Source organism: Engraulis encrasicolus, chromosome 3 (assembly GCF_034702125.1).
Source record: "Engraulis encrasicolus isolate BLACKSEA-1 chromosome 3, IST_EnEncr_1.0, whole genome shotgun sequence".
NCBI classification, from domain to species: Eukaryota; Metazoa; Chordata; class Actinopteri; order Clupeiformes; family Engraulidae; genus Engraulis; species Engraulis encrasicolus.
This window is the reverse complement of record NC_085859.1, coordinates 12,181,049-12,208,548: the sequence shown is the minus strand read 5'-3', so window position 1 is coordinate 12,208,548 and position 27,500 is coordinate 12,181,049. Positions and strand designations below refer to the sequence as shown.

Below are 27,500 nucleotides of genomic sequence, written 5' to 3'. Positions count from 1 at the left end.
AACATAACATAGCCTAAATAACATATGGGCCTAGCATAGCCTCATAACATCTATACTGTACATAGCCTACAGTTCCTTAGCCGTTTGAGCCAAGGCTGACCAACATTTTTCTTCATGGCGGTGTAGCCTCTACTAATGTTTCAACAACTGGCTCTGCCTCTGCCAACTTGTTCTAGTCTTTGTTGTGAAATATGCAATTGGGCTGGCTATAAACCTGCCAGCGCTCAACCATTCAAAAGCAACACAGTCAGCATTATCACTCACACTGTGACTGTGCTTGCTGATTGACTAGATAATGCCGTGTACAGACCAAGAGCGAACGGAGCGAATGAAGCGACGAAAGTCATTATTTCTCTATGGAGGGCAAGCGATCTGCGCTACCAAAGCGAATTCGCCAGGAGCGAAGCTTCTTGCGCGACCAGAGCGAATTTTGAAGATGAAACTAAATCTAATCGCAGGCGAATTCGCTCTGACGCTGTTCGGCGAAAACTAATAGCAACGTTCATATCTCCGAATGTCCCAGGCTGTCAAGCCAGAGCCATTATGTGATTAGCTGAATCAAACATGTCAATGCTGCATCTGGAGCGAATACAGCGAATTCAAGGTGAAACTTCTTCTACTACCCACGCTACCAGGCAGCGTAGTTCGCTCTTGGTCTGGACACGGCATAAGAATACTCTACCCATGAAGACCAGTAGAGAGCATGGAAACTGCAACCTCTGTACAAAATGAAGTGAAGTATAAGGAATTGTTTTTTCCAAGATAACCCATTAAAAGATAGTTCAAAGGTAAAAAATAAATAAATAACAGAATTGTCAGCACTGTTAAAGGTAAATGTGCATAGATGCTGCAGCCGATCTTAAAGGTTGTGTTAGACACTGTCACATTGTCATTGGACAGGTTGCGTTATCTTGTCATCCCAAGTCTTAATGGGATAAGTAGTCCTCACATGTATACTGTAATGCCACCAGGGACCACGTACATTAATTAACAAATCATTTGTGATAAACTCTGTTCATATTACCAGACTGACCTACAGGTTGGTATGCATTTGTAGCAGCCTAACTGTGGTTACTGTGGTGTTCACCAGCACACTGACTGACTAATAGTTTACTTCCTTCCAATGTCACTCTCCAGCAAATGGATTGAAGATGGATTAGCAGTTCACTCCATGCAGAGAGTGTGTAGAGCTGTCCCTCGCTCCGTGCGAAGCAAAGGGAGCCGAATGGATAGGAACGATCTCACTAGAGATTAGCCAATGTAATAGGTTGCTATGGGCACCTAACATGACCAGGTTCCGGTCTGCCTAAAGGGGCGTGTCATAATACTCCTAGCATTGAATAGAACAGTCCTTAGGTCTGCCTAGGTCTGCCTAAAGGGGGAATTCCCCCCTCCCCCTTGCAATAATAGAACCCGGAAACAATGGGCCAATGGAACCTCTCTCTCTCTACTCTCTCTGCTCTCACGCTGGATTGGCCACGGTGTAAGGATGCACAGCCAGATGTATCGGTATCGGACGATATTTGACATTTCTCAACACATCGGACATCGGTCCGATGGGTAAAACTGGGCCGATGTTAACGCCGATGTTTTTTTTTAATATGTTACGATTCTAAAAGATTGGACTTGACGGTGACTTTCATTGTTTGTCATCTAGGTTGTCTCTATTTTTTTATCTAATTTTATCACAGGAGTTAAAAAGTGTTTTTGGAAATCAGAGGACATTCAAAAATTTAGTTTGTTTGCATCATTGGCAGTCTGTATTAAATGTTCTCTTCAAAAAAAACAAAAAAACATTGGTATCGGTTAAGTAAGGGTTAACGTTCGGCGAGAAGGTCGCTACCGTGGAATAGCAGCACGACAGAGAGAATCTTTAGACCCCGACGCGGAGCGGAGGGGTCTTGTTCTCTCTGAAGTGCTGCTATTCCACAAAGCGACCGACTCGCCGAAAGTTAACCCGCTTATTATATGGATATACTTAAATGATTCACACATGCGGGGTCATTTCTTTAGACCTATTTAATGTTAAGATTGTTGCTGCGCAAAACAAAACAGTGCCGTTGTGGAACACCGCTAGGCAACAGCTAGGTAGGCTAGCCAGGACAACAGGTGTTGTCTATCACAGCAGCCACTGACTTGTAGTATAAGAAGTCTGTGACAGCAGCTGATTAGAGTGACAAAAGACCGGACCCCCTGCGGAGTGATATGAAACATTCGCTTTAGCCACTGACTTGTATACAAGCCAGTGGCTTTAGCAGTGAACGTCTTGTTGCCATTGACAGCGGTAGCCAGGACAACGGGTGCTGTCTATCACAGCAGCTGATTAGAGTCTTGATGAAAAGTCGCTTTAGCAGTGAAAAGTCTTGTTGCCATTGACAGCGGTCTGTTATAGACCAACCCGTCCGTTATCGAAAAATAACAGACGTCCGAACGTTGGGGAGCCCCGTTGAAATGAATGGAGCATTCGACAGATGACGTCACAACCATATAATAATATCGGTTATCGGCCAAAACCGCAATATCAATATCGGATATCGGGGTCTGCCGAAATTTTTCACATCGTGCATCCCTACCACGGTGTAAAACTGTATGGGGCGTAGGCTACCTGAGGACAAGGAGTGAATGGGCAGTGGGTGCAATGCCATCATTGATAAAAAAAAAAATTGTGACACCGGAAACTCTTGCGGGGGATAATTAAGGACAGCTAGTAACAACAACTCACGGTGTCCTATGACCTGTTCCACACTCCGGACCTGGCGTTAGTGGCATTGCACTTTACCATTCCGCCAGTACTGATCATTCTCACTATGTTTCAGTGCGTAATTAATTCGCCACACACATTGAAACATGAGCACACAAGAGTGCACAAGTACACCATTTGAGATCCAGCAAGTGACTACCCTCACAGCCATGCCGTACTACGCTCTGATGACGTAAGTGGGCCGTCTCATCTATACTGCCTTTGGTGTAAAGTGACTGACGACAGCAGCCCAGCAGCGGAGGGAGAAATCCGTCATGGTTCAAAATCTACAGGATACGGTTGGTACTATACTTAGCATAGTTCAGGAGTACGGAGGAGATTAAATCGGTGTCCCAGTTTGTTAAAACCATGTACGCGCCGACACCAAAAGGCAGCTCATAAAGGCATCTCATCCGCTTTTAGGCATTCATGTCAAGAAATAAACAATATGGGGAGGAAGAGGATCTGAATTGGACAGAGCTGCTATCACGACAGCATGTTAACCCTTTCATTCAAAGCACCTATTGTAAGCTTGTTGTTACCAAAATAGTAATGACACAGTCTTAAGGTGTTACGTATGTACAGTATGCATTTCACCCCCTTTATTAACAGCTGAAATATTTTGTCGAAACATTATTTTCAGGTTGAACAAAAAGCCATAGTAGTACTTCTGTGACCCTAAAGGGCCGTGTCATAATGCTCTTACAATGAATAGAACAGTCCTTAGGTCTGCCTAGGTCTGCCTAAGGGGGGCCATAATAGAACCAGGAAACAATGGGCCAATGGAACCTCTCTCTCTCTACTCTCTCTGGCACAACTGACAAAAAGAACTACTTAGTACTTAGTGACACTTTTTTGGGGGGTAGGGGGGTTATGCCTTTATTGTGAAAGGACACAGTAACAGGGGGAAAGGAGTTGAGCGGGGAGAGAGACGGGGAAAGCTTGCCAAATGACCTAGCCTGGCCAAAATCGAACCCAGGAGGCCGGTGTAGCTGTTGAGTGCCCAGCCAATTGAGAAACTGCTTGGCCACTCAGCACTTAGTGATACTTCAACATATGTCCCAGGCGAACTTGTCTCTTTTCAGAGTGACCACCGTGTTGTGCATCTGTGGCATGTTTAATGTGGTGTCGCCCGTGTGTGTGTGTGTGTGTGTGTGTGTGTGTGTGTGTGTGTGTGTGTGTGTGTGTGTGTGTGTGTGTGTGTGTGTGTGTGTGTGTGTGTGTGTGTGTGTGTGTGTTAATGAGTCGGACCACTCCCCTAGTGAGATTAATTGGCACTAACGAAGCCTGGCATATGCAGCACGACGCTCCAACTGACCTGACTGTGAATGACACAGCAGTCGACTAAGTGGCACAGCGGCAAGCCGGCAAGCGAAAAGCTGGTGAGAGAGAGAGAGAGAGAGAGAGAGAGAGAGAGAGAGAGAGAGAACGAGCAACAGATAGGCAGACCAAAATAACTGGAGGAACGGAAATATGTGATAGATGGAGATATCAATGGAAAGAAAGAGATAGATGAAGATTTAGTCGTAGACATGGAGTTTTAGAAGAGATGTGTGAGCGCGTCTGTGTGTGTATGTGTGTGTGTACGCGTGTGTGTGTGTGTTGTCTGTGTATGTGTATGTGTGTGTGTGTGAGAGAGTGAGAGAGTGTGTGAGAGAGAGAGAGAGACACATACACACACAGCCCAGGGCGACGCCAGGAAAAGGGTCAGTGTTTTTAGGTCAAGATGTATTTTAATCTCACTCGGGAGGAGCGCAGACTTCAGCGCAGATACACTGAGGCAGCCCATAGAGAGAGGCAGAGACAGAGAGAGAGAGAGAGAGAGAGAGAGAATGAGAGAGATAGATGAAGTGGGGGAGGCACAGTGAGGCCGAAAAAAGGAGAGGGAGTTAAAATGAGAGATGACAAAGAGGAAACGTCCATTTTTGTGCGAACTAAAAAAAGGCTTTTTTCGGTCACAGTCTGTCTCATGACTCATTGCAAATTAATCAAACCCCAAACATTTCATAGAGGGCAGGAGGGTACGGATATGACAAATTAAGCAGTGGGAAAGAGAGAGAGAGACAGAGAGAGAGAAAGAGAGAGAGAGAGAGAGAGAGAGAGAGAGAGAGAGAGAGAGTCGTGTGCGAAGCACAAAAAACAGAAGAAGCCTATACTAAAAGAAGCCTATACTTACACAGGAGTGGAGGGCGCCATTTGTTTATGATTAACATTCAATTATTATACACTAGGGTTGTAACTATATTGTATCGAAACGAGAAATCCTGATACGCAGAGTCACAATACTGTATCGTGATGCAAGAAGGCAGTATTGTGATGCGCCTCTCCAAAGTTCTGCTACCCTTTGGTCCAGAAAACTGTCGAAGCCAATTGGAGCCAATCACATTGAAATACACACACTAGTCCGTAGCAGTGGGCTGCCTGCTGAGCGGCGCCTGGGGAGCAGTGTGGGGGTTAGGTGCCTTGCTCAAGGACACTTCAGCCGTGGTCCGGTCGGGCATTGAACCAGGAACCCTTGGGTTGCCAACTTAGTGCTCTAACCACTGAGCCAAGGCTGCCTGACCACAAGATATGACGTGACAGTGCTTCCAGGCTTCAAAGCAATATTGTTGTTATTTTTGAAACTTAAAAAAAAATTGTTAGTAGCCTCTTGTAACCTATTCTACCTATAAACGATCATCAAAAAGATACGTGTAAAAAAATGGTGGGGTGTATCGAACCATAGGCCAAATATCGTGATACAAACCGAATCATGAGTTGAGTGTACCGCCCTATTATACAGTATTAAGAACCTGACTGGCAAAAGTCAACAAGTTGAACACGAGGGTGTGGGGCCGAGAAAGAGAGAGAGAGAGAGAGAGAGAGAGAGAGAGAGAGAGAGAGAGAGAGACAGAGAGAGAGAGAGAACAACAGAATGAAGAGAATGAAAGTGCTCTGTTGACCTAGGGTAAACCTTTTGCACAGATTGATGGGGATTTCGACCCGATGAGGAGCAGAAAGCTGCTTTTAAAAATCTGTTTTGATGAGGATTATGATCTCTTCTCCGCCCGTTATTCCCCTTAGCCTGGGCTGGGTGGTTTTTATCACCATGGCTGGAGATGACTGTCCAACCGGCAAATAGCCCTCTTCAAGGGTAGTAATGGGCTTTGCAGCAAAACCTCTCCCTCTCTCTCTCTCTCTCTCTCTCTCTCTCTCTCTCTCTCTCTCTCTCTCTCTCTCTCTCTCTCTCTCTCTCTCTCCCTGGCAACGTGGAGCAAAGCATCATTATTATGATTATGAGTAAATTGCTGCTTGTTGCTGTGGCGCGTAATTAAAGCATATGGGTTCGTATTACCAAGCTGCCGCTGCTCAGTGGCTGCCACTCACACACTCACGCACTCACTCCTCAGAGCTCTCCGACTGCGGCGGCCACAGCTGACTGCTGACTGATTGATTGAGGGCCGACATTGGCCCAGGTCTCACCCAGCGCTGAGCCACATCACGTATAGTGTGAGATCCTTGTGTAGGTCTATTACTCTGGCACAAAATGGGAGTAAGTGGGTATGAGGGTAACGCTGTAGTAAGATGATTATGACGCTGTTGTATGAAGATGATTGTTTGGCTATTGACAGCTTTGGTTAAAAAAAATGTTGTTGCTGGTCAATTATCTCAAGTCAGTGATTTTTTCCTCTCAATTATTTAAAGGTAAGTCAGCATTTAACATTTCCAAAACACTGTCAATGTGTTGTTATCTAACACCAACATCACTCCTCAGTAGGGGGAGGAAATATGGATTAAAAGGGTCACAGGGTATTTTCTCATTTTTTTAGCACAACACTTTCCCCAGTACTTTCAGTGTGCTGATGTTGGCAAAGGCAGAGACTACCAATGCAACATAAATACTGGTTTTATTTGCACCAAACCAAACCATCGCCACTGATATTTCTTTCACAATGATCACCTTTCAGGCAGGGAAAATAATCACTTCACACCTGATAATATATATAGCCAAGGATGATGATTGTGACCGACAACCATTTAAATCAGAATTACCGATCCATATGACATCTGCATGATTTCCAATTCAATGCTTGATGAAGGATCTGGGGTCCGTATCTCGAAAGCGTCTTTGCTAACAACGGTAGCAACGTCCTTCGTAAGAGCGACTCAACTCTCTCTCGACAGCGACGCTCACCACTAAATCCAAGAGAATGGTGTTACGTCTTGGGACGGTCTTAAGACGGTCTTAATACAGTTAGCAACGACAAGAATCGAGAAACGGACCCCTGAGTAGGCTGTGGGTCGGTGCACACAAGATACGTAAGCCAACATCCTTACTCCAAAGAGGGCCCTACTGTGTACAAGTTTGTCTTAATTTTGTGAAAACGTACTAAATGGACGCTGCTGTGATCGTAGTCACAAAAAGCAAAAGATGACAAAAAACTACAACATCAATAACAACACCAGTCCAGTTCTGAAAAAAATGTAAACAAATAATTTTGTATGAATTTCCATGCAGAGCAAGCAAAGTAAAAAAAAAAAAAATCAAACAAGAAAACTCAGCAGAAGGCAGTTCATCAGCACTGGACCGAGACCGTCACCATTTCCCATTACGGCTTGTTTACACCTTGTGTCTTTTGTTTTCCCTGCTGCCTGAGGTCAGCATCCAACACCATGAGCTCACTTTACTTACTCAGGCGACTTTCTGTGTAGACCTGCTAGTGGTGTCAACAATGATCGATTCGGCGATCCGAATCGATGCGGGGCATGGACGACCCAGAATCGATCCGGCAAGTTCCAGAATCGATCCGGCAATTTTTTTAAGTTTCAATTACTTCCATGGATACAGTATTTCAGGAGCAAATGCATGTTAAATTAAATAAAACTACTACTTGTAGTACTTGTATTGCCTCATCATGACTGATTAAACATTTGTTTTGCTTTCAGTAGAAATGTAATGCATTGCAATGCATTGTAGAATTGAATCGGATCAGATCGGATCGGATCGAATCGAATCGAATCGAATCGCTACCTCCCGAATCGTGATCGAATCGGATGGTGCGGGCAGTGCCGATCCACACCACTAAGACCTGCTGTGTGCAGCTAGCCAAGCAGACTGTGCCTTCTGCACCTCCCGAAGAGCTCTTTTCCAAAATGAGATATATCCATTTCATAGAATGTTGGGAAATTTACATTTTTGTATTGGGCATTCCATTGAATTGCATTGCAAAATTAATTTTATAGAGGTTTAAAAAGTATGTTCTGAAAACATTTGAATGGCAAGAATTCACACGTAGATTATAGGACTTCTTAACAGTCAATTCCAATATTAAAATGCAAAAAGTCAAAAATGGTGGATATAGCGTTTTGGAAAAGAGATCTTCTGCATGTTGGATTCCCCCGTGGCTCTGCCTCACCTCTCCATTTTGGTCAAAGTGAATTTTGTGACTTTTCGTGACTATTTACAAGCTACACTAATGCTTGAGGTGCCCTAGACACAGGCCAGCCTCTTGATGTGTATGTGTGTGTAGTACTCTACTTTACTTAAAAAAAAAACACTAACCCTACTTTGCATATGCACTACTTGTTGTTCTGTATATTTCCTGTGCACTTCTGTTAGTGATGTAATATGATTATGTCCTCAATTGTAAGTCGTTTTGTTTTAAAAAGCGTCTGCCAAAAGCAAAATGTAATGTAGGGCATTACATGAAAGAGTAGTTGTAATTAACCCTTTATTACCTCACTCCCCGGACTAAACAGGCATGAAAAAGGGGCGCCATGGCTCGGTGGGCTAAGGTACAGTACCATAAATCTGGGAACATGGATTAGAGTCCGACCCAAGGTCATTTTCCAGTCTTTCCTCATCTCTATCTCCCACTACTTTCTCCTTCACTCTGTCACACTATCCTATCAATAACATGGAATATATTTTTTAAAAGTGCACTGTGTAATATTTTTAGTAGTTTATTTCCAGAATCCATGCTGCCCATTCACAAATGTTACCTTTTTCATGAATACTTATCAACACCATCAAATTCTAAGTATTCATTTTCACTGGGAAAATTGCACTTTTCATACATGAAAAGGGGAATCTTTTCCATTGTCCGTCATTTTGAATTTCCAGAAATAGACATTTCTAGCTGCAAAACTTACTGTACTTTGGTCATACTAGTTAATATTAGTTCATTATTTAGTAAGCATTCATGAAAAGATTACAATTGACGGTAAGCAGCACAGTTTCAATGAACAGAATAGCTGCAATACCTGTTCTGGCCACCATCTTACACAGTGCACCTTTAAAAAAAAACTGGCATGTCAAACACTGAACAGAGCCACACTGGTGCTTTTAGGCCAGTGTTTTTTTCACATTAGGGGCCAGGGACCCCTGGGGGGGCGCGAAGGGGTGCTAGGGGGGCCGTGGCAGGTTGGCAGGAAAAGTACAGCACAATACGGCTTGCCTTTTGAGCCGAAGCATACACAGTGTTGTGAGGAGGGGCAAGACACTGGCAGCCAACGCTGTGAGATAATTATTTGACCGACAGCAGTTTCCAACAATCAGAGGTTGAGTTGTGTGCAGCCAGGGGAAAACAAAAATTGAGAACCCATTTATATATGGGGTTTAGCGGTTTCCAAAAATCAGAGGTTGAGTTGTGCACAGCTAGTCACACAGCCAGGGGAAAACAAAAATTGAGAACCCATGTAGCAGTTATAGAAAAAAAATAACATAATCTAACTTATCTAATGAACACTGAAGAGTAACTGTCAGAACCCTTAATTGGCAACACCTGTTCTGGTTAACGCATAGGCCCAGCAGCTAACTAATTAGTCCTCACAGCAAGCAGTGGTTGCCATTGAGGATTTTAGAGCAGAGTTCTAAAATTAAAAAAATTGACAGTTACTCTTCAGTGTTCCATGTCTCCCTTAATTAGCCGTACCTGTTCTGGTTCTGGTTCTGGTTCTGGATAGACTACTGACAGTTAATATTGTGCATTAAAAAATACAAAATAAACCAAAATAATCTTAACAATATTCCCATTAGTTAAGAACTGAATTACAATAATCTATTGCATCTCTGAACATTACTTCTATTGTTGTAATGTTATTATTTTATATATTCCAGTGGGGCACTGACTAACAGACCTAGACTATGATTGTGAAAAGGGATGCAAAGAAAATAGTGTGGCATGACCCATGTAAGGTGGGCCTTGGCTGCAATATACCAGTATGTGAGGGGCCTTACCGGTATTTGGGAACCCTTGTATTAGGCTACACAACCATACACAAAACTTTTTTTCCTCCACCTCATCATCTCCTTACTGTGCAGTAGAGCCAAATAATTAAGTTATGTGTCAAGTTCAACTGAATGCAACATCTATACATCCGCATGCACAGCAAGCGTGCATCTGACACTGAGTGCTTAGTGGCTTCATGGTCAATTAGGCGGTGGTGTGCTTGGCAGCAGTTACAGGGGAGACTAATGACTTCAGCACAAAGCCATCAGCACAATGCCACAGGACACAGGACCACACCACCAGGGCTCTACATTAACAGCAGCCACCCGGCCAAATCCAGGTGAAATTTCAGTTTGGCTGGTAGAAAAGGCCAACGCAAGTGTTTGCTCCTGTAAGGTACCAGCTTCAAAAAGCACAGCTCGCAGCTTTTTCTTTTATACAGGGATTATGCTATGGAATAGCCTTCCACTAAATATTAAAATGGCAGAAACAAAAAGGTGTTTTAAACAAAGAGTTGGAGTATTTTTGTGGAATAAAGTGGAGAACTAGGTGACGTAGGAATGTGATGGCATATGTGTATGTGATATCTGTTACATGTTTTTGTTATGTCTTGTCCTCTTCCATCAGGGACCATGTAGGAAATAAGTGTTTACGCTTTTACATGTTATCCCTTGGATACCTTCTTGTCTTCCTATATCCATAAATAAACCAAACCAAACCAAACCAAACTCACTAGCCACTTTGACCCATGAGTGAGTGTTTGTTTGGCCAGTGAGGTTAATATCTACTAGCCATTATGGCTGGTGATGAAAAAAAGTTAATTTTAGAGCCCTGCACATCATACTAGCCTAATTATCATCAAGTTTCAAATCTCTTCCAGATTTGGTCTGACCTAGAGCATAACAATTACCATTTCCCAAACAGCATGGTTGACCCGCCTCCCTTGGTTTGCTACTGGTTGAGGCCAGAAAAGGCTGCGCCAAAGTTTAAACCAAACATTTTCTTAGTCCCAATAAAACGTCTCTGCTTGAACCACGTCACTGCCTCGAACACGCCTCTTCACAGGGCTGTTGGAACTGCTCAAAATGTATTGCTTCCCAACAAAGTGGGTGGAGTTCCCGATTTCTCCGAAGCTCAGAAACGGCATTTGTATTGCTCCTGGCCTGACTAGAAGCAACGCAAAAGGTGTTGTGTCAATAAGAGGGCTCCGCCTGGCTAACACCACACTCCTCCATCCACCTCATAAAGTCCTTTTTGTGGTCCTTGTTGACACAACACTAAGGGAGTGGATTGTAACGCTCACAGTGGTGGTTCTTCAAGTGTAGAATTAACACTGTAAAATAATATACAGTCAATGCAGCGGGGCTATTCGATTAGAATTTTACTTGGGCCACACTTTGAGCGCAAAGAATGTAAGTTGGGCCGCACCTTTCCAGTCATCACCAACATCATGTGGTAATGACCATTTTCAAATCAGTACTGAACACTTTACCAACATGCTCTTCTAAACTTACACACAAGTTAGGCCTACTTCTGATGCAAGACAAGCCAGAGATTCACAAGAAAAAACAGGTGTTGTGCTGCAGTATAAAAACTGCTATGTACATTGCTACGGCTGAGGACAACACCTGGGCCGCATGCGGGCTGTGCCTGGGCCGCATGTGGCCCTCAGGCCTCCAACTGAACAGGCCTGGTCTACAGTAATGGCTGTCTTTCTCCCTGATGCCAGCCCCTGACATTATGAACTGATGTGTTCACATACAGTGGAAAATAATAAAGCTTGTCATCAGTTCTGGCTTTGGCAGTCTTGTCTGGGGCCAGCACTCCATCATCGTCCTTGGCCCCCAAGAGAAGCTATGGCACCATCTCCATTCAGTCAAACATAAGTTAATAAGTTAACATATGTTCTCATGAGTTGGTAGCCTACCTTACAGTACATGTCCTGTTGACTTTGAGTGTTGTAGCTGAAGTTTTAGTTTGGGAGTGCGCCGCAAAGAGCAGCCTTAATGGTCTGCCGTGTCCAGACTTAGCTTGGGGCTGAGAGTAGCACACTCGGGATTTATATGATTTTGGGTCACTGGCCAAAGTAGTAGGGAAAGCACTACAGCCACAGCAGCAAAGTCTTATAATTTAATGTCCGGACTCTGTACAGTGTGAGTTATTATGCTATAATAACACTTTTAACTACTATGTAGCCTAATGTATAGGCCTACTTTTCTTTTTCTTATTTCTTTGTTTTTGATGTTGTTTTATAGCACTTTGGTCAACTGTTGCTCTGCTGATTGTAAGTGCACTTGGGAGCTTTATGTCAGTATTACAGCATTACAGTACATTTAACTCTGCTATTTAAGTGAGTAGCCTGTCTACATGCATGCATATTATTATAATTATTAATATTATTACTATTATTATTATTATTATTATTATTACCTATTATTATAACCTACTATTCAAAGCCACACGAACAAAAAACACACAATGGCAAACAAGTTATTGCCATACCTCAGTTTAAAAATGACCGTCTCATCCAAACCCTTACCTTGCATGACGACCGTGATTATGGTCGGTAGCAGTAGCAGTAAAATCCTCCACAAGTGGGAAAAAATGTTCATTTTGGCAGCCGGCGTATATCCCTCTTTTTTATCCCATGCAAGGTCCCGGTTGACAGTCCCTTTACGAGCTTGACAAAGCCGGGCCGGATAAGCTGTTGATGCCGGCCATTGCTATTCTGAGACTGCGCTGTTCACCTGGGGGATTTCCCCACCTGTGTGAGCGCACCTCCGGTTCCCAGCTCCGGACTCTTTTTGCGCGCAAAAGACGCTGTGCTCTCAGCAGGGGAATATCAGTGATGAACAGCGCCGTTCCAAGCCCCGTCGTATCACCAACAAACACTACTCTGTGAACTACAATCCTCCAGTCGAAGTAAGTTTCTCCGTGTGTAGTTCAAACCGTTCTTAGCTCGTTAGCGTAAGTCAAAGATCTCGGTCGTGACTGATGAGCTAGACAAGCTAGGAAATCCAACCGGTGGTGCTGATCCAACAACAACACGAGGAAAGCTCAGCACTCCAGGTCAAAGATCCGCTATTAACTTTGGTCATCGTCTCTCACTGCTCCTGTACTCGACTGCTGGTCGACGAGTCTGTTCTTCACCGAAACAAATTGTCTTCTCTTCAGCCGAAGTGCCGTGCCTCGCTGTTGCCAATGCACTGACTGTTGTGCGCTGTGAGCGGGTCAGTGGGAGTTTGCGGCTGTTGAATTGCGGCGGTTCAATGCGATTAAGTGCTTAACAGGGGAAAGCATGTCGCATGCAGCGATTCGAGCATATCAAGAGAAACCCGAAGTGAGGCAACGGGAAGAACGGGGTGATTGGGAGAGTGGGAAATTTAGAGAGCGAGTGTGAAATAAACGAAAGTTGTTTGGTTGCTCCCCCCTGCCTGTTCATTAACTCTCATACCTTATGTGTAGGTGAAACGGTATTGTGGAAGACCGTTGAATGGCTTATCAGCGTCCTCTTGCGGCCCATGACCGAATGGCACATTGGCTATTCCCATCAAGTTCCTCTCTCTCTCTCTCTCTCTCTCTCTCTCTCTCTCTCTCTCTCTCTCTCTCTCTCTCTCTCTCTCTCTCTCTCTCTCTCTCTCTCTCTCTCTCGCTTCAATTTATGGTCCAATAATAATTGTGATCATAAATATACATTATTCTATTCTTAAATTCAGTTTGCAGGAGGGCCGAATACGTCAGCCAGTGATATTAACGCCGTATGAGTAGAAAGCATTCTGGACTGTGATCCCTAACATGACATATGTGAAATGAATATGAAATATAAATTATACCGTAGGCACAATCAAGACAATCCTATGGGAGTATATTAAGCAATGTGGGGGGGTTGTCCCCTCTTCTGGGTTTGATATTGCCACTTTTTCTAAATGATTTTTGATCACAGTTTAATGTAACTCCATTGTTATTGCTTGAAATCTGAAACATATCCCCCTTCTGGTTTTCTGACAAATCGCACCTTGATATTAAGTATAATACGATTACAGTAAATAATATTTATTGAACTGTTGCACCTTGTAGAGAAGGCCATGTTACACTCCAACACAGGCCTTTATGGAGCAAACTATAAAACCAATCTTAACCTTTAAAAATATCACAACACCTTTTTAAAGTATCGCACAACCTGCTTTTTAAATTTTATTTTATCTTAATTATTTTTTTTACAGGTCAAATAGTAACCTTTTATTTATACGTTCAAGCTTCAAATGTCTAGGGAACGATAATTGTGGTGCAAGGAATGGCATGGACTGAGTGATGAGTGTCAGTTAGTGATGGTTAATAGTGAGGCAAAGAAATTAAAGGGGGAGAATGAAAGAACAGAAAAGGGGGGTGAGTCAGAAGAGAGAGACAGTGTGTCCGCACACATGGCCAGAGAGTGCCTACCAAAGAGCGTAGATTGGATAAGAAGTATCACTCAGTGGAAAATACATTGGCCACGGTGTAGTACGAGGGCGTTGTTTAAATACCATAGAACTAATACATTTCTATGCTGAACGACACAGTGCGCATGGTCAGTGGGATTTGTACTCCGTAAAATCGGTCGAAAGAGGATATCCGGTTGTCCGTGTTCAGCTTTGTGCTGTGTTCCATTACCCGTACTTACCGCCCTTTCCGCACTGTGTTTGGGTACGCAGGGTGTTCCATTTCTAATCGCGACGGTAAAGTGTACTGTAAATTACCCGGATAACGCCCCCAAAACGGCCATTTTTCGAAGTGTGGTGTTACTGTACACTTTTCGCACTCAACGGCCGCCATGTTTGTGACGTAGTTGAGTGCCAGATCTGTCAAACGGTTGAATCTCCGTGATAACAGCATAGTTTTGATTCCAAAGACAATAGCCAAGTGTATTAGAGGCAGGGGTAACTTTAAAAAATGTTAGCATAAGGAACAGTGCCTTCCGTGTTGAAATGCATATTGGCGGTTGGTAAACTAGGATGTCACGCGACCAACCGTCATTTCCGTTAAGTGTATCAGACAGAACGGGAATCGGAATGTACTCGTCTCGTGATTACGGAGGGTGGAAAGGGTACTTCACTGCACTCAAACAAGGTACACAGTACAGAGGGTGAATAATGGAACACAGCATTGGTCATATTAACCAGGGGCTGTTCACTCACGGAACTTCCTGTTAGCCACAATTGGCTAACCCTAACCACGGGACAGTGCAAAATGAATGGGTGTCAATGGAGTTTTTTACCATTATAATTTTTGTGATTTTTTATATTTTTTTGTCCTGAAATATTAATATTAAGTTCGAAGCTAGAAATAATAAGACCCCATTTGAGTAGCGATTCGATTCTTTTGCGCCACTAGATTATTATATACTGGGTCACAAAGCTCAATTTTTATGGGGCCAAACCCATAAACATTAGCGCGATGCTAGCGAGTACAGGTTGAAATCTTCTAACCTGCTGTAAAACTACACACCTGAACGATTTGTCAATACAGCCTATTGTTAAACAACAGTCATAGTGCTTACCAGGAATGTTTTGTTGATGATATTTGTGACTGGAAATCGCAGTAGCAATGTATTTAGCATGGGTTCCCCTTTCCATTCCATACATTTTCCCACATGAAGGACTGGCCCACGCTCGTTACTGCAGTATGAATGCAAAGCTAACTGGCTACAATTGGAACCAATGAGACTGAGCCTTCTCCCTGTTAGAGGTTCTCTGTATTAACTACAGCTGTTGGTCAGCAGTCATTGCTGGGTGTAATTAAGGACAGCTGACAAACATTCACACTGTCCTATGACCTGTTCCACACTCTGACCCTCGTGGAAGTGGCATTGCACTTTACCAGAGAATCTCTAACAGGGAGAATGTTCACACTGATTGTTTCCAATCGTAGCCAGTTAGCTTTGCATGCATACTGCAGTTCCTATGGAGTGTCCAGTAGTTGGCGAGCGTCGGTAAGTCCTTCATGTGGGAAAATGTATGGAATGGAAAGGGGAACCCATATGCTACATACATTGCTAGTGCGATTTCCAGTCACAAATATCAACAACAAAACATTCCTGGTAAGCACTATGACTTGTGTTTAACGATAGGCTGTATTGACAAATCGTTCAGGTGTGTAGTTTTACAGCAGGTTAGAAGATTTCGACCTGTACTCTCTAGCATCCCGCTAATGTTTATGGGTTTGGCCTCATAAAAATTGAGCTTTGTGACCCAGTATATAATAATCTAGTGGCGCAAAATAATCGAAACGCTACTCAAATGGGGTCTTATTATTTCTAGCTTCGAACTGAATATGAATATTTCAGGACAAAAAATTATAAAAAATCACGAAAATTATAATGGTAGGTAACTCCATTGACACCCATTCATTTTGCACTTAAGTAGGATTAGGGTTAGCCAGTTGTAGCTAATAGCTAGTTCCGTGAGTGAACACCCCCTGACTTTACCATGCTTCCAATACTGACCGTAGAAGAACCTCGCCATCATTCCGTACTACGCTGTGATGACGTGTGTGGTCGCTCTTCTCTCAAGCCTTTTTGGTGCCTGCTGAGCTGGAGCAGAGCTCCACCTTTTAAACAGTGGCCCCCCAGGTACACTCAATGATTGCAATGATAGCCTGTATAGATGCAGGTAATTGCAATGCAGTTACGTGATGGCTCATATGTAGGCCTTCAGTATGTGTAACAAAAGCATTTTTTTCTCTCAGAATAAACAGTAATTCTAACACACAAGCACAATCAGTAGCAGTGTTAGATGTTCTTGTCAGATGTTGGAGCGTCCATTGAATTTGTACAGCTGGAGATGGATGCGGTGCAGTGCACAATCCATGACTGTGCTGTGTGTCAGTGTATCTCTATCTCATGTACCACTGCTGCTTTCTTAACAGGCCCTCTTCTCTCTTCATTCTCTCTCTCTCTCTCTCTCTCTCTCTCTCCCCCCTCCCCTGCCCTATCTCTCTCTCTCTCTCTCTCTCTCTCTCTCTCTCTCTCTCTCTCTCTCTCTCTCTCTCTCTCTCTCTCTTGTTCTCTTCTCCTCTACTTTTCAGTTTTATCTCCCTCTCCTCTTTTCTTTCCTCCCTCTGCTTCCTGGAGCTTCACCCAGATCACCATTTATTTCCTGCTCCTTTCTGTGTCTGCCGTCGCTCAGGGCTCCAGTCTCACGTTACTTCTTCCTCCATCAGTCACCTCTCCTCATTTTCAATAAAAGGTTGTTTTTTGTCTTCATTTTTAACATACACATGGCCATGTATTAAGGATACATAAACAATAAACAAATATTTTAGTTGTACATATTTTGGTAATTATTTAATCCATGGTGGTAAAGTTGAGATTCTCTGAGGAGATTGGATTATATTTTTGTAAAGTTAGCTGTCATAGACTAATTTGTTGAAAACATTGTTTGAGATTGAATGAAACATATCTCTGAATGAAATCATGAACATGAAATCCTATTTATTTGAAATAGACTTTATTTATATAAAGCTCTTATGAAAGTTTATTTACTCTGCCACCAGTTCCAATTTCAGTTTTATGCGCTCTGTCTGTTTAGAGTTTCGTCTTCTCGACCCGGTCGTGGCTCAAGCAGCTGGGCACTGAAGTGCTGTGCCGGCGACCCGGGTTCGATTCCCGGCCACTCTCGCCTCTCTCCCCCCTCAGGGAAGCATTCTTCTCTCCGTCGCTCTCTCCTGGTGTGTCCTCCTGTCAGTCTCTGTTGCTTCATGAATCTCCTCTGCCAACCCGTGTGTATGCACCCATCAAACTTCGCTCAACCTCACCTGCATTCGATTATCATCTTCAGGTGTGTTCAGGTGCATGCCTTGTAAGAGTCCCATTTTATTATTACAGCCCCCACTTATTGTAGTCACCCGGCCAGGCTGGGCACTGGACTGCTGCCCCAGCGACACGGGTTCCATTCCAGCCCGGATCATCTGCCGAATCTTCCCCATCTCTCTTTACAACTTTGCTTCCTGTCTCTCCTCTATTGCCTATACCAAAAAAATAAACAAAAGTTTAGTGTTCTCCTTTAAGCCCTTAAAGCCAGTCCACATTTACCCAAATTGACAAATTCAAAAAATGACAGCCCTTACCTGTTGTCCAGTTACGCCCCACTCAATATCACTGACGTCAACACATCTGAAATGTCTCTGTGATGTTGCCTGGCAACCAGTGACACAGCCAGCTCCTGATGAAGTCCACCTTCTCTGCAAAGAACTCATTGGCCCCCAGCCGTCTGCAGCCGAAGTCGAATATCTTATTCTTTACCCACTCTTTGAAGTGATAGCCAAGAATTCCCCACAAGAGAACCTTGAGCCAACAGACACCTCCCCACACCCGACAGACACCTCCCCACGCCCGACGATGCAACCCAACGGCCTGAGTTTCAGTGGCGGTGGGGACAAGTGGCAGTGGGGACAGCGGGGCCAGTGAGGGTGGAGGGGGCGGAGGGGACACCAGCAGTGGCGGTGGGGACACCAGTAGTGGCGGTGGGGACACCAGTAGTGGCGGTGGGGGTGGGGGTGGTGTTGGCACCAGGACTGGTCGCAGTGGCACCTTCTCCCATTGCAGGAGTGGTCTAGCTCTCCACACGCTGGCCTTGGTGGTGTAGACCAGGGAGCCGTCCTGCCGCCGAGGCTCTTTGATCTTCACCACACTGATGGCACGGTAGGGTTTCAGGGGCATGGGATCCCAGGCGCTGTTGGCCGCGTTCAGCATCCCATCAAGGTCCACGTACCCTGGGTAGGTGCACACCTCGCTAGGGTGCACCTCCTCATCGTCCTCAGGTGCTGCTGCTGAGTTGGTGGTGGTGGTGGTGGTGGAAGGGCGGCGTCTGCGGAAGAAGGAGAGACAATCAGGCAGCAGCCTACTGCACCTGTCCCTGCGCTGCTGCCTTCTGCGCTCCTTCTCTGCTCTCCTCCGTGCCCTCCTCTCCTCAGCGGTCTCCAGCGGTGCTGTGTCCCTGCAGCTGGCACACACAATGCAGGCCAGGAACCAGGCACGGATCCGCCGGCCACATGCCTGCCTCCCTCTACTCTGGCCTTCTGAGGCCATCTTCTCTTCTGTCTGTCTCTGTCTTTCTTTCCCTAAAAAGGCACCAGTCATTTCAGAGGCTTTTTTTATGACATAATGCAAGATTGGAAAAGCACTGATTGTATTGCTACTGATATATTATATTATATATTCATATTATATAGGCTTATTCTGTCTAAGTTGGGCGACATACAAGTTTTCACTAAAATCATCATCAGTGCTGAATATCAATTTAATTATCTTTTTTGGCTATGTATTCATAATTAATTAAATCTAATAAATTAATTGATGTGTTGATCTGTTGATTGATTCATTCATTCATTCATTCATTCATTCATTCATTCATTGTGAATTTTAAATACAGAGGACATACCGTATCTGCACGCTTTACTCGTTGAATTGTACTCATTAACTTGCTACTTTAGTTTTTACCGTGATGTTACATCTAACGTCATTAGATGTTCGATTGTGACGTAATTGTAGCGTTCATGTGCGCAAAGAATGTAGAGCGCAGCACTGGAGACGGGTTGGCAGAACGAACCGATCGATAAGCCATAGCCTGTCTATGGACCAATAAAGCCTGGAAGGAATCACGTACTTCGTGGAGGAGTATAAAGCATTACATTACTTCTTGCCGTTTTGCATAGGATATGTTCAGAGTACAACGCGAACTCTATCACATTCCGCGTATTATTTAACCTATTTATTTGTGTATGGGCTAGGTCTATCTTTGTTTAATTTCCAGAACACACAGCAGGTAACACATGGTCAAATGCCAAGTTAAAATGTGTATGTGTTAGTGTATGTGGTCTGGGGTGGGAGAGGTAGAGTCAAGTGAAGCCAGGTGTGCTTCTAAAGATCACAGAGCCATTTTTCCTCAGATTTAAGCTACAGGAAATAATCATGCCACCATTAAACTGACCGAGAATTAGGTCTAAATACGACCTAACAATAGGATATATGACGACGTGCATGTTTAAACAGAAAGTTATGCTGTAGGCCTATAGACCGCTTATTTCGGGTAGGCTATTCGCCAGTTCTGAAAGTTCTTATTCCGATACATGAATAGGCCTAATCTCTTTAATTGTCACGTAGCCTAACGGAATGTCATTCTTGATAGTATAAGGGAATGGGACAATACAAAAGCAAATATGATTTCGAGAGTGATAACTTCGGGAAAAGAGTAATTTATTCAATAGCATCAGTCAGCCACTTGACTTTCCTCTTGATTTCCCTGATTGCTCAAGAAATTAGCGCTCCAGTGTGTGCGTGTGCGCGCGCGCAAGCGCATACCTGTGAATCTGTTTTCATGACTATAATATCATTCTCTCATTCCCAAATGCCATGCGAGAGTGTGCTTATGAGTCTGTCGTGTTGGCTGTAAATTAATTGTGCACGACAAGGAGCTGCATGCTTAAAATCACCTTGCATGGAGAAGGCACAAGTCTCTGTGGATTTAGGTAATTGCAATGTGGCCACCTGCCTCCTAACTCATAGGTTACACTGAGCTAGGCTTACCAATGTGTATGAAACGAACGCATTTCTTCCCCTCAGAGCCTAATCTACACAGGCCTTCTCCATGCAAGGTCCATATGAGCTACATGACCGGCAGTAAGTCCTGTTTTGGCCCTCGTCTCATTCGGCTCTGACTCGTGTCATCCGTTCCCTATCTCAACAGCTGGAACCTCCCGATTTTTAAAGTGCATGCAGCTCCTTGTCGTGCGCAATTCATTAACAACCAACAAGACAGACTCATACACACACTCTCGTATGGCTTTGGGAATTAGGGAATGATTTTATAGTCATGAAAACAGAAACGTGCACAGGTAGGCTATGCGTTTGCGCGCACGCGCACACACACTGGAGCGCTACTTTCTTGAGCAATCAAGGAAATCAAGAGGAAAATCAAGTGGCTGACTCATGATGTCTGTGGGCTGACTGCTGTTATTTTCCCGGTGTTATCCCTCTCCAAATCATATTTGCTACTGCTACTGTATGGGCCCACTCAGTCGGCCTCTCAAGAGTGGCATTCGTTAGATTAGGCCTATGTGACGATTATAGATTCATGTCTCGGAATAAAACCTTTCAGAATTCCCGAATAGGCCTACCCGAACTCATACCTACACAGCATATTAACTTTACGTTTCTAAACATGCACGTCGTCATATAGCCTATCCCATTATTTAGTGGGATTTAGGCCTAAGCCTAGTCATAGTCTACAATGGCCAACACAAACAGCAATTTTCAGTCAGTTAGGCCTGACTGAATAACCTCCCAAGTAGCCTATGCAAAACTGCCTCTCCCAGACCGAAGTAATATCATGCTATAGCAGCACTTAAAATTGAAACTCCTCCACGAAATGCGTGATTCCTTCTAGGCTTTATTGGTCCATAGGCAGGCTATGGCTTATCGATTGGTTCGTTCTGCCCGTCTTCAGTGCTGCGCTCTACATTCTTTGCGCACATGAGCGCTACAATTACGTCACAATCGAACATCTAATGACGTTAGATGTAACATCACGGTAAAAACTAAAGTAGCAAGTTAATGAGTACAATTCAACGAGTAAAGCGTGCAGATACGGTATGTCCTCTGTATTTAAAATTCACAATGAATGAATGAATGAATTAACAGATCCATACATCAATTAATTTATTAGATTTAATTAATCATGAGTACATAGCCAAAATAGATAGGCCTTGTTAAATTGATATTCAGCATTGATGATGCATTTTAGTGAAAACTTGTATGTCTCCCAACTTAGAATAAGCCTATATAATATGAATATATAATATAATATATCAGTAGCAATACAATCAGTGCTTTTCCAATCTTGCATTATGTCATAAAAAAAAGCCTCTGAAATGACTGGTGCCTTTTTAGGGAAAGAAAGACAGAGAGAGACAGAAGAGAAGATGGCCTCAGAAGGCCAGAGTAGAGGGAGGCAGGCATGTGGCCGGCGGATCCGTGCCTGGTTCCTGGCCTGCATTGTGTGTGCCAGCTGCAGGGACACAGCACCGCTGGAGACCGCTGAGGAGAGGAGGGCACGGAGGAGAGCAGAGAAGGAGCGCAGAAGGCAGCAGCGCAGGGACAGGTGCAGTAGGCTGCTGCCTGATTGTCTCTCCTTCTTCCGCAGACGCCGCCCTTCCACCACCACCACCTCCAACTCAGCAGCAGCACCTGAGGACGATGAGGAGGTGCACCCTAGCGAGGTGTGCACCTACCCAGGGTACGTGGACCTTGATGGGATGCTGAACGCGGCCAACAGCGCCTGGGATCCCATGCCCCTGAAACCCTACCGTGCCATTAGTGTGGTGAAGATCAAAGAGCCTCGGCGGCAGGACGGCTCCCTGGTCTACACCACCAAGGCCAGCGTGTGGAGAGCTAGACCACTCCTGCAATGGGAGAAGGTGCCACTGCGACCAGTCCTGGTGCCAACACCACCCCCACCCCCACCGCCACTACTGGTGTCCCCACCGCCACTGCTGGTGTCCCCTCCGCCCCCTCCACCCTCACTGGCCCCGCTGTCCCCACTGCCACTTGTCCCCACCGCCACTGAAACTCAGGCCGTTGGGTTGCATCGTCGGGCGTGGGGAGGTGTCTGTCGGGTGTGGGGAGGTGTCTGTTGGCTCAAGGTTCTCTTGTGCGGATATTTTTGCTATCACTTCAAAGAGTGGGTAAAGAATAAGATATTCGACTTCGGCTGCAGACGGCTGGGGGCCAATGAGTTCTTTGCAGAGAAGGTGGACTTCATCAGGAGCTGGCTGTGTCACTGGTTGCCAGGCAACATCACAGAGACATTTCAGATGTGTTGACGTCAGTGATATTGAGTGGGGCGTAACTGGACAACAGGTAGGGGCTGTCATTTTTTGAATTTGTCAATTTGGGTAAATGTGGACCGGCTAGGTCTTGAAGGAGAAGACGAAACTTTTGTTTATTTTGTTTAGCCTTTATTTTTTTGGGGATAGGCAATAGAGGAGAGACAGGAAGCAAAGTTGTAAAGAGAGATGGGGAAGATTCGGCAGATGATCCGGGCTGGAATGGAACCCGTGTCGCTGGGGCAGCAGTCCAGTGCCCAGCCTGGCCGGGTGACTACAATAAGTGGGGGCTGTAATAATAAAATGGGACTCTTACAAGGCATGCACCTGAACACACCTGAAGATGATAATCGAGTGCAGGTGAGGTTGAGCGAAGTGATGGGTGCACACACACGGGTTGGCAGAGGAGATTCATGAAGCAACAGAGACTGACAGGAGGACACACCAGGAGAGAGCGACGGAGAGAAGAATGCTTCCCTGAGGGGGGAGAGAGGCGAGAGTGGCCGGGAATCGAACCCGGGTCGCCGGCACAGCACTTCAGTGCCCAGCTGCTAGAGCCACGACCGGGTCGAGAAGACGAAACTCTAAACAGACAGAGCGGCATAAAACTGAAATTGGAACTGGTGGCAGAGTAAATAAACTTTCATAAGAGCTTTATATAAATAAAGTCTATTTCAAATAAATAGGATTTCATGTTCTGTGTTTCATTCAAAGATGTGTTTCATTCAATCACAAATAATGCTTTTTTAAAACAAAATTAGTCTATGACAGCTAACTTTACAAAAATATAATCCAATCTCCTCAGAGAATCTCAACTTTACCACCATGTATCAAATAATTACCAAAACAAATTATTTGTTTATGTATCCTTAATAAATGGTCATGTGTATGTAAAAAAAAAAAAAACTTTTATTGAAAATGAGGTGAGGTGACTGATGGAGGAAGAAGTAACGTGAGACTGGAGCCCTGAGCGACGGCAGACACAGAAAGGAGCAGGAAATAAATGGTGATCTGGCTGAAGAGAAAGAAAAGAGGACAGGGAGATAAAACTGAAAAGTAGAGGAGAAGAGAACAAGAGAGAGAGAGAGAGAGAGAGAGAGAGAGAGAGAGAGAGAGAGAGAGAGAGAGAGGCACCTATGGGGAAGGGAGGAGAGAGAGAGAGAGAGAGGGGGAGAGAGAGAGAGGGAGGGGGAGTCCTGTTTGGAAAGCAGCAGTGGTACATGCATGCACACACTGGCACAGCACAGTCGTGGATTATGCATTGCATTGTATCCATCTTCAAGGGAATCCAATGGTCATGAATGCTTTAACATCTCTCAAGAGCAAGGGAGGGTCAGTCGTCCTAGACCCAGGGAAAGAAGGGTGTTGGGGTGATTTTGGGGGTCTACACATTGTAGGTCTATCTATTGAGGTCTGTAGACCCTTCAGATGATCTCCATTATTGTTCTCTATGTACACAAATTCAAAATCCAAGAACAATATTTCAGATTACTTGAATGACATCTGGTTGGTTTAATGCAGAAAGGTGATGTGGAAAGAGAATATGCCTGTGCCGGTCGGTCCCACATCATCTCTTCAGCAATGGTGCCAAAATAGTTTTTAGAACTGGATGTAATAAGACGAAATAACTTATCATTCAAATGTTACCGCCACTAATTATATATAGGGACAGACAGTGGAAGATGTAAATGTTTTTTAAACATCTTGGCACTCTTTTATGCAGCAACCTCAGCTGTAGCCCCTTAATGCACACCGTACCTCCTGAGGCGCGCTGTAATAGACATTGAAAGTTAACTGCTGTACTACTACACTACTATGACAGTGCACAGGGCCTTTAGTAATACATTACGACTTGGTCATTGCCATTCTGGTAACAGCTAATTTATAAGGCCGTGTCTTAAGGGGTTAAAGAAAACACAGATTTTGTTTATAAAAAGTGCTCACAATGCCTTTACCTTCTGCATCGACTGAGAAACTTTGGCGTGAGCAAGGACAGTGTAAACACCTTGTCGAAAGCATTTTATCAATAAATTACAGAGAATAGTCAATATGGTTCCATGTTTCAGTGATATAATCGGTACTGGTCAGTCTCTATGAGTGGCAAATTATGTAATAACCAACTTCAATGTTGAAACATAGTTAACAGAAACACCTTAGTGGTGCAGCTTGGACACATCCTCAGCAATGAACCCAGAGATCACGGGGTGTTTCGGGTCTTTGATCATTGAACACCCTCACCTGGGCGACCCAGCCGGGGCTGATCAGACCCCGACTTGTGTCCAAGCAGCGCACTAAGCCATGTGTCGCCCCTTTTTATCCACAGCCACCTTGAGGCTCTCTCAGCTGCCTCACAGATGTTTCTGGTGGCTTTCCTTTCTTGAGCACCTCTGATTCCAAGTAGCCTGAGTGACCGGTGCAGGCTCTGTCCTGGAAATCCTCTGCAGCCAACCTCAATTGGCTCACAGCGGGCCCTCCATCCTTTCAGCCTGCAGTCGTCCACCAGCTCCAGGTACTTCGCCTTTTTCCGCTCAAAGGCCTCCTCAATCCGGTCTTCCCAGGGGACTGTGAGTTCCAACAGCACCACCTGCTTTGTACTCTCTGATGTAAGGACCATGTCTGGCCTGAGTGTAGTGCTGGTGATGTGCTGCGGAAACTTCAATTGACTCCCCAGGTCCACCTTCAGCTGCCAGTCACCCGCTGTGGATAGTAGCCCAGCTGGGACCTTTGGCTGTGACTGAGGCCTCTCTCCGGCCCTGACGAAGGCAATGTGTGGCCTTGCTAAGGGCTGGTGCTTGCTTTGCTGGATTCCAGCACAGATGGTGTCCGCTACTGCCTTCAGCACCTGGTCATGGCGCCATCTGTACCTCCCCTCTCCCAGAGCTTTCGGGCAGCAGCTTAAGATGTGCTCCAGCGATCCTCTTGCCGGGCATAGAGGACAAGATGGTGCTTCAGCTAGCCCCCAGCAATGCAGATTGGCTGGACTTGGTAGGACATCATACACTGACTGGATCAGAAACTTGAGTCTTGCTGGCTCTGACCTCCAAAGTTCTGACCAGGTGATCTTCCGAGTCAGTGCATGCTCCCAATTGATCCAAGCCCCCTGCTGACGCATGGCCACTGTTTTGCTGCGCCGCTCCTCTTCCACCTCTGCCCGGACCTCTCCCTGGACCATCTGCCGTCTGTCCCTCCCCTGCACTTTGTCATAGCGCAGAGTCTTATGGCAGCCTAGTCCTGCTCGCCCAACCGCCACTGAGCCTACTAACACACTGTGCTGCAACCTTGCCTCTGCCTGCTGAACTGCCTCCTGCGCTTTCCACTTCCGTCCCGTCCTGACCTCTACGCCTGCAGAGGAGACTCTGGTGTCGGCTGAGTCTCTGTACAGTAACACCTCCCTGGCTCTTGTTACTTTGAATTCCTCTGTCAGGCCTGAGAACGGGAGCTGCAGCTTGTTGGTGTGTCCATATAGGGCAATGCAGCTAAGGCTCTTCGGCAGGCCCAGCCACCTGCGCAGGAACTGGCTGATGTTTCTCTCCAGGGTCTCCACTGTTGTAACTGGGACCTGGTACATCAGTAGTGGCCACAGGAGCCTTGGCAGGATGCCATGCTGATATATCCAGGCTTTAAATTTCCCAGGGAGGCCTGACCTGTCCACTGCCGCAAGCCATGTTTTCAGCTCCGCATGCATGGCCTGGATTGCTGCTGTGTCTCTCAGGGTTGCGTCAAAGAGCTTCCCCAGGCTCTTCACCGGCTTCTCCGTCAATGATGGGATTTGGAGACCGTTCATGTGGAAGCGGAATTTGTCCTCCACTCTTCCCTTCCTCAGCACAAGGGATCGGCATTTTGCTGGCTTGAATGTCATTCTCGCCCAAGATGTTAGCCTTTCGAGACCTTTAAGGAGCCAGCGGCACCCTGGCACAGATGTTGCTGTGACTGTTAGGTCATCCATAAAGGCTCTAATTGGCGGTTGGCGAGTGCCAGATCTGGATAGAGGCCCTCTACATTCCACCTCTGCAGCCTTGACAAGCATGGTCATCGCCAGAGCAAACAGCGTCACTGATATGGTGCAACCAGTGATGATGCCTTTTTCTAGGCGGTGCCATGCTGATGTTGTAGATCCAGATGTAAATCTCATACTAAAACTGCTGTAGTAGTCCTGTATGAGATCTGTGATCTTCTGCGGGACATGGTGCATTGTCAAGGCCTTGGTCACCAGCTTGTGGGGGATCGATCCGTAGGCGTTTGCCAGGTCAAGCCAGATGACTGACAAATCCCCTCGGTTCTCTCTAGCCTCTCGGATTAGCTGGGTGACCACTCCAGTGTGTTCAATGCAGCCTGGAAAGCCTGGAATTCCTCCCTTCTGCACGCTGGTGTCGATGTAGGAATTCCTCAGGAGGAAATCAGTCATGCGATTGGCAAGGATCTTAAAGAAGATCTTGCCCTCTACGCTGAGCAGTGAGATGGTACGGAACTGCGAGATGTCACTTGCATTTTCCTCCTTTGGTATCCATACACCTTCGGCATGCCTCCACTGCTTGGCTACCCTCCCTCTTCGCCACACTACCCTGATGATTCTCCACAACCTCTGCAGAAGTCTTGGGCAATGCTTGTAGACTTTGTATGGCACGCCGCTCGGCCCAGGTGCTGCACTTGTCCGTGCAGCCCTGACTGTGTTCTTGACTTCTGTCAGCGTT

General features: G+C 45.3%; 4 protein-coding genes across 6 annotated transcripts in view; 1 reads left to right on the top strand and 3 right to left on the bottom strand.

Moving 5' to 3' along the window:
* Window positions 1–17,913, bottom strand: part of LOC134446544 (transmembrane protein 132D) — a 156,539-nt gene extending 138,626 nt beyond the window's left edge. The window contains exon 1 of the mRNA XM_063195908.1: window positions 17,743–17,913. Within this exon, the coding sequence (XP_063051978.1) occupies window positions 17,743–17,913 (171 nt within the window). The remainder of the gene's footprint in view (window positions 1–17,742) is intronic.
* Window positions 17,456–19,042, bottom strand: LOC134445225 (uncharacterized). Its single transcript, XM_063194302.1, has 2 exons — window positions 18,055–19,042; window positions 17,456–17,952 (listed from the first exon to the last, which is right to left on the bottom strand). Exon 1 carries the CDS (start codon window positions 19,013–19,015, stop codon window positions 18,092–18,094), a length of 924 nt encoding a protein of 307 aa, XP_063050372.1. The 5' UTR covers window positions 19,016–19,042; the 3' UTR covers window positions 17,456–17,952; window positions 18,055–18,091.
* A 2,444-nt stretch (window positions 19,043–21,486) lies between these two features.
* On the top strand, window positions 21,487–23,492 carry LOC134445224 (uncharacterized). Of its 3 annotated transcripts, none has more exons than XM_063194301.1 (3): window positions 21,487–21,574; window positions 21,875–22,843; window positions 22,960–23,492. In XM_063194301.1, the coding sequence occupies exon 2, from the start codon at window positions 21,907–21,909 to the stop codon at window positions 22,804–22,806; it is 900 nt and encodes a 299-aa protein (XP_063050371.1). In that variant the 5' UTR covers window positions 21,487–21,574; window positions 21,875–21,906; the 3' UTR covers window positions 22,807–22,843; window positions 22,960–23,492. The 3 variants fall into 3 exon arrangements, with proteins under 3 accessions (XP_063050371.1, XP_063050370.1, XP_063050369.1); XM_063194300.1 differs by having other exon boundaries at window positions 22,939–23,492; XM_063194299.1 differs by having other exon boundaries at window positions 21,875–23,492.
* A 1,487-nt stretch (window positions 23,493–24,979) lies between these two features.
* The window catches only part of LOC134445223 (uncharacterized), a 3,430-nt gene continuing 909 nt past the window's right edge, over window positions 24,980–27,500 (bottom strand). The window contains exon 1 of the mRNA XM_063194298.1: window positions 24,980–27,500. This exon is cut by the window's right edge and continues 909 nt beyond it. Within this exon, the coding sequence (XP_063050368.1) occupies window positions 25,031–27,500 (2,470 nt within the window). The 3' untranslated portion in view covers window positions 24,980–25,030.